The following is a 6,780-nucleotide window of genomic DNA, read 5'->3' on the forward strand; positions in this document are numbered from 1 at the left end:
GTGTTTCAGTCTACTCATGTGGGGATATGCAGTCCCTATCCTTGAAGAGGTGAAGGTCCAGTGCCGAAGGGGGATTTTTTGCCTTATGGCCTATATATTGTTCTTTGAGTTAGGATGTGAGCCTTTTTGGAGTCTTTTCCCTAGTCTCAGGATTCTTCAGATTGTCAGGGTGGTTTGGAGATCATATCTGAAAGGACTTTTAAGTTATTTGGGATGTAATTTTTCCCAACCTGGAGATGTAAATTTACTCATAAAAGCTTGATACTTTCTTAACAGGTTTAGTTCCTTGAAAGAGATTATAGTTCTTTCTCTCTGTCATGACAGGTATTATACTTTGTCATGTAGCAATATGGCTTCACTCTGCTCCAAACCCAATTAAATAGCCATTTATATCATCTTCATCAAACTTTTCCAAAAGCAAATCTTAGTTGACGAGTTTTAATTTTTAAATCTGTATTCTTAGTGGTCTCTGAAGTCAGGATCAGTCATTGTGGAAAGCAGTCTTTTGCATTACAACCTGTAGTTGTACATTGGTCGTTCTCAACTGGGGGCACTTTGGCCCCCGCCCCCGGCACGTAGCTTTGGCAATGTCTGGAGACAGTTTTGGTTGTCACCACTGGGGGTAGAATCGAGCTGTGGGTAGAGGCCAGGGATGCTGCTAATGTCATAAAATATAGGACAGTCCCCCACAGCGAAAAATTATTTGGCCCCAAATGTCAAAAGTGCTGAGGTTGAGAAACACTGATGTACGTTAACATTTTATGACTTACCTAGTCTTTGCATTATCCAATTTAGGCTTCAGAAACCCTGTGTGAGGTAAGTGGTAGTATTCTTCTTGCCCTGCAGGGACTATTCATTAGTGAGGGAGGGCAGGATACAAACCTTGGTCTTGTCTGTATATAAAAATTTTACGACACAAGTAGTCAGGAAAAAAAAAAGTGTTTTTTTTTTTAATTTTTTTTAGGGCTATCTTTGGTCTTACCTGTGTTTTTTTTGCAGGGATAAATATTCATGGGATTTGAAATACATAATTTATTTTTTAATGTTACAGATCTAGAAATGGCCATTGCCTACTGGAATTTAGTGCTTAACGGAAGATTTAAATTCTTAGACTTATGGAATAAATTTTTGTTGGTAAGTTCATGTTTTCTGCAGCTCCATCTTTTCTCTACATTTTTACTTTGTTTGAAGATAAATTAACATTTTTTAAAGCTTGACTAACTCATCTCAGAGTGTGTAGTGGACATAGAATGAGAAATTTGATTACCAGAATTTCATTACACAAGTTATTTTGCATTCTTGAATTTAGCATCATTTGGGCAGATATTTTGAAACTCTCCTTGGTGATTTGGATGTTTTTTGCTTATTTTTTAAAAATAGGAACATCATAAACGATCAATACCAAAAGATACTTGGAACCTTCTTTTAGACTTCAGTACAATGATTGCAGATGACATGTCTAATTATGATGAAGAAGGTAATGAACGTTTTTGCCTTAGTAACTTCGGTTTTGTTACTTTATCACATACTCTTGAACCTCTTATCTACTTCTGTTTTTCTTGGAGTTGGATTTCTGTCGTCTGACCTCTTATGTGTGTTCTTCTGAATGTATAAAATGCCTTTGTCCTCTTTACTAGCCTATATTGTTCTGTTTCTTTAAGTACCAACTCAGTAATCCTGTCTTCCAGAAACGCATGAATAGTTTTCATCCATGTTTTAGATTTTCAGTTTACTTTAGATTTTCAGTTTACTCATTACTCTTCTTAATGTACTTTTATATTTGTGTTTTTATTGTTATCTGTCTTGTCTGTGAACTTGACTGTAAACTCAAGTTTAGTGACTTTGTTAAATTTGAAATGTACTTCAGCTGCCTACTGTAGTACTGTTGACATTCAGTAAATGATCATCAATTGAATTCTTTTCTGATATTTTTTTTTTAAAGATTTTATTTATTTATTTGAGAGAATGAGAGATAGAGAGCACGAGAGGGAAGAGAGTCAGAGGGAGAAGCAGACTCCCTGCTGAGCAGGGAGCCCAATGTGGGACTCGATCCCGGGACTCCAGGATCATGACCTGAGCCGAAGGCAGTCGCTTAACCGACTGAGCCACCCAGGCGCCCTCTTTTCTGATATTTTTTCATGTGTGTAAAAAGATATTACCATCCACTACGAGGACCTTGCTTTTATTTTTTGAGAAGTGACAGTGGTTTACATTGATTTCCTCACACATCCTTACCGAGCTTCCCTTGAGAATTAGCAGGGTGCATTTTTGAGATTGTTGAATAGACAGAGGTACTCTTTGAAAAATCTCCAGTGACCTTGGCCTCCTTAAAAGTGTCCTGGAACTATTTAATCTAACCAGAGATGATGTTATTTTTTTCTCTTTGTTTTCATTATGATGTATGGTCTCCACTAACAAGTGAGAAATGGCTAATCCTGCATATTACTGATGATAATTGTGCTTTCTGTTAGGCCTTACATAAAACTGGAGAACTTCCTGATTTGGAGGTTGGCATGTGGATGTGTAGAGGCATGCATATATGCAATTTAAAACCTTTTAGTAATTTATTATCATGAAATCGGATAGAGTTTGATATTTACTGTTGATTTCCCTTGTAAGTTTGCCACAAAATGCCTGGAGACTTTCTTCTTCCTACCTAACTATACTCAGTGCTGGCAGCATGCCATTATAGCCTGGCCATTTCTTAGGCTGCCAGTTCAGTGGCCTTCAGAAAGCCAGGATACTCTTGATTGATTACCAGAAGAGTTATTTATTATTCAGAGGATAATCAAGTTTTAGAATAATAGAGCAGAGAGAATATAAGGAATATTTTAGGTAGAATCTCTAAAAAGTCAGAATTTTGGAAGTCTGATCAGTGGGAATATTTGTAATGATCTACTTTAACTGTTACGGGGAAGGTATTTTAAAAAGTAAAGGATTCTCTTTAAAATTTTATTTCTGCTTTTCCTCCTTTCTTTGTTCCCATACTCTTTTTTTTCCCCCCCCAGGAGCATGGCCTGTTCTTATTGATGACTTTGTGGAATTTGCACGCCCTCAAATTGCTGGGACAAAAAGTACAACAGTGTAGCACTAAAGGAACCTTCTAGAATGTACATAGTCTGTACAATAAATACAACGGAAAATTGCACAGTCAATTTCTGCTGGCTGGACTGAACTGAAGATCAATCCTCACAATTCAGACTGAGGGTTGTGTCAAAACTTTAAGGATACATCTTGGACCATATCGTATTTCATTCTTCTGATGGTGGTTTGGGCTTGTCTTCTAGTCTGGGCCGCTCTAAACATTTATAATTCCAACATTGTGGATTTCATCTTATATCTGTGGACCATCCTAGTTTATTCTCCCATAAGTCTTAGAAGCTTTATGGTGATTATTTTGAGGTTTCCATTCTTGCATAAAGCACAATGCTGTCTTCATCAGAAAGCAGTTTGGCATAAGAATTAAACATATGAACATCACAAACAATTTATAAAAACTTCTTAAATATATGCTTTGGGCTAGTTGCAAAGACTATGCTGATAGCACTTCCAATGAGAGTGATATATTTAAGTGTACCAGATCTGGAATGGTGTTTTGGTTTGGGGGGATTTTTTTTTTTTTTCCCTGGCAAATCACATGTATTGTTGATGTGAGTAGAGTAACATGTCAAAATAACCAACGTGAAAAATTTTTAGGATAACTTGGTGTGCCTACCTGAACAATTTATTGTGTTTCAGACCCTCGATTTCAAAAGGTTCCACAGAACTAGTCTGCACTTACCTTACCCATGTTTATATATAGTTGTCTTACAGGGAACTTTTATTTAGGAAATGTCTGCATAATGTTAGATTCTACTCCTGTCTACATTATGCAATACATAATTGGATTTCATTATGATTTTGAAATGCTTATATGCCTGTCGAATAAGTTAAACTATTTAATTTGTTTTGAATGTTTTAGATTGCTACACAATACAATATTCTAAATTTAGGCATGAGGGTTTATTTTTGTTTTTTGTTTTTGTTTTTGTTTGTTTTTGTCAGCACACTATGGAACACAAATGAAATTCTCTTAATTTATAAGAAGATAGTAGGAATTAAATTTTGAAAATGGTCATGATGAGCCATGAAGTTCAATCCTTATAGGTACTGCTTTCAGACAAATAGTCCATTTTTGATGACTTCTTATTTTGTTGAAATCCTTTAACTGCTAATCACTGTGGTTGCCAAATACTTACTTCAGGAGCAAAAATTTTCAAGCAAGCATGTACTTGATGCAAAATACCAATCTGGCTTTTATTTTTGTAAATTATTTAGTTTCTTCACCTTTTTTGTTTCGTTCAAATTAGCTCAGTTTTCACATCAAAGCAGAATCCTATCTTGTATTATTTTTTTCATTACAAGACCCATGAACTGCTTTCGTGCTGAAAATGCCTCATTTTTCTGTTCACTTCCTGACATGTGAAGGGTTTCTTGCTTTCTTAAACATTTCTGTAAGGCAAGTAAAAAAATGTAAAACTTCATATATTGGGTGACTTTGGTCTTTAGCAGGAATAGATTTTGCTTGGTATATCCAGGCAACTCTCTAAGGTCCGATGTTAAAATTATCAAAGGAATATACTTCAGAACAGCAGTATGTTTTATGTAGATGTGGAAATGATTTTAAGAAACAGTGATATCTTACAACTGCTTTTTATTTACACAGTTTCTGAAATTGAGCTTTCTTCATAGATATTATATTAATATTCCAATCATAACTTTAACTCAAGAATATAATTCTACCAAAAGAATATTTTGAAAACTTCTATTCAGGTTACTAGAATTGGTTATTTTAAAAAAAAGAAAAAAAAAAGAATCCTGCTGCTTTCAGTATTTCCTGATTTCATATTTGTAAATATAAAGAGGAACTTCAATTATGAAAAATTTAAAAAGATATATATATATGTACTATTTTGTTTTTTGTCTTGAAGATTTTGAGTTATGGTATTGTTTTCGGATTGATTAATTCGAGTATGCTGTGTTTTAAAGTGAGATCCCATTAGCTTTTTTTTTTTTTCCCCAATATAAATGGTTTTTCTTAGAAGTCTGATAATTGGTTCATGGCTTAGTGCCTTGGGTTTACAGACTTTTCCTTTTAAACGCAAGACCTTTTTCAACAAAATAGTGTTTGTCATCATTTTGGTACTAAACATTTATAATTACTGTGTAATTATAAACAAAAAATACATAAAGCTTTGAATATAATTATGTAGCATAAAAGTTAAGGTTGTTCACTCTATGATGGCATCTTAGAATTAAACAATACTATTACTAGGGCTGAAAAGAGAAGACTGGTTTAATGTGGTGTGATTATTTTGAGGATAAATGTCTGGTTACAGGGAATATTTTGTACTAAAAAAATGCTTATACATATGGCTCTGTATGTGTGTGAGTGTGTCTGTGAGAGTGACAGGTTGAAAGAGACACACATGCTCATACACACACACACACCTTGAAATGCTTTAATTCATTAGTGTTTCAGTCTTCATTTTGGTAACACACACACACACACACACACACACCACACACACACACACACACACACACACACACCTTGAAATGCTTTAATTCATTAGTGTTTCAGTCTTCATTTTGGTAAACTCCCCAGGCTGATTCTTTGTTTTAAATTGAACCACAGGTACAGTTTCCTTTTTGCCAAATGTCAAAACAGGTACACATTTTAAAATGTAATGCTTTTTAAATAGTAAAGTGTATAAAATTAGAAGTGCCCACATATAAAAATACTTGAGATCAAGATTATCTTTAGTGACTATCATCTGCAAATCTCTGTAAGTTCAATTGTGCTTCTTACAATCCCTGTCATATTACCAACAGAGGCAATAAAAGCTTCAGTGAAATTGCCATGACTAAATCTTTTCACATATTATTTCAGTGTAATATTCTTAAAGACTAAAATATACCTTAAACTTTTCCAGGAAGAGTAATTATTCATGGAAAGAGCATTGTAATGGCAAGTTTTGGGAAGAAAAGACATGCCAAGTCTTGTTTACTACATTTTTAAAATGTTTACAACTATACTGGGCTGCTTTATTTAATTAACAGTACTGTAGTTGTGTAATATGGCATTCGAAGTGCGTGTTCTTCATTAGACTTTTAAAAAGTTTTAATGAGAGAAAGTAAATAAAATAACATGGGAAATTTTTTATATAATATCCTTACTGGGGAATTCTTATTTAAGCAAGGTTATACTATTTTTTTTTCTCAGAAAGATTTAAGTGAATGAAGTGTTAATCTATTTTTTATTTGATGATAAGGAATTTGAGTAGTTGTAGCTAGTTTAATGTGCACTTTGCTTAGTTTTTTTAAAACATGTTACTATTAAGACAACGTATTGTAAACCTGTAACTTTTACATATGAATGACAGAAGAAAGTTAAACCTAATGAAAGAATTTTGGAATGGAAAAGGAAAGTGGTGCTGGGGAAATTTATTATAGTTCACAAAGTATGCCTTTGTAAACCTGAATCAACTTTTAGCAAGAATTAATTTATATAGTTCTAAATGTTAAGTTGTATATTTAATAGAAAATAATTATTTGGCACCTCAGCAGTTTTCTTTAAATGTTACTTTATAAAACTTTTAACAATATGATTTATATTGAATACATAGATGTTTTGATAAAATTTTATCAAATTTGATTATGTAACGATAAAATGTTTTTAAAATGTGAACTATTTAACATATATCTTAATAACTAAGGACACAACACCTGAATTGTGAT

At 33.4% G+C, this 6,780-nt stretch overlaps 1 protein-coding gene across 4 annotated transcripts in view; it reads left to right on the forward strand.

The window, feature by feature from the left end:
* DCUN1D1 (defective in cullin neddylation 1 domain containing 1) overlaps positions 1-5,897 on the forward strand; it is a 35,491-nt gene extending 29,594 nt beyond the window's left edge. For all 4 annotated transcript variants that reach the window (XM_025878064.2, XM_025878079.2, XM_025878070.2 and 1 more), the window contains exons 5-7: positions 1,052-1,134; positions 1,381-1,477; positions 3,009-5,897. In XM_025878064.2, coding sequence (XP_025733849.1) covers positions 1,052-1,134; positions 1,381-1,477; positions 3,009-3,088 — 260 coding nt within the window. In that variant the 3' untranslated portion in view covers positions 3,089-5,897. The remainder of the gene's footprint in view (positions 1-1,051; positions 1,135-1,380; positions 1,478-3,008) is intronic.
* Positions 5,898-6,780: the final 883 nt, after the last annotated feature.

The sequence above is a fragment of the Callorhinus ursinus genome, unplaced genomic scaffold (genome assembly GCF_003265705.2).
Source record: "Callorhinus ursinus isolate GAN/ISIS: 27379988/994484 unplaced genomic scaffold, GSC_fseal_2.0 scaffold1, whole genome shotgun sequence".
Classification (NCBI taxonomy): domain Eukaryota; kingdom Metazoa; phylum Chordata; class Mammalia; order Carnivora; family Otariidae; genus Callorhinus; species Callorhinus ursinus.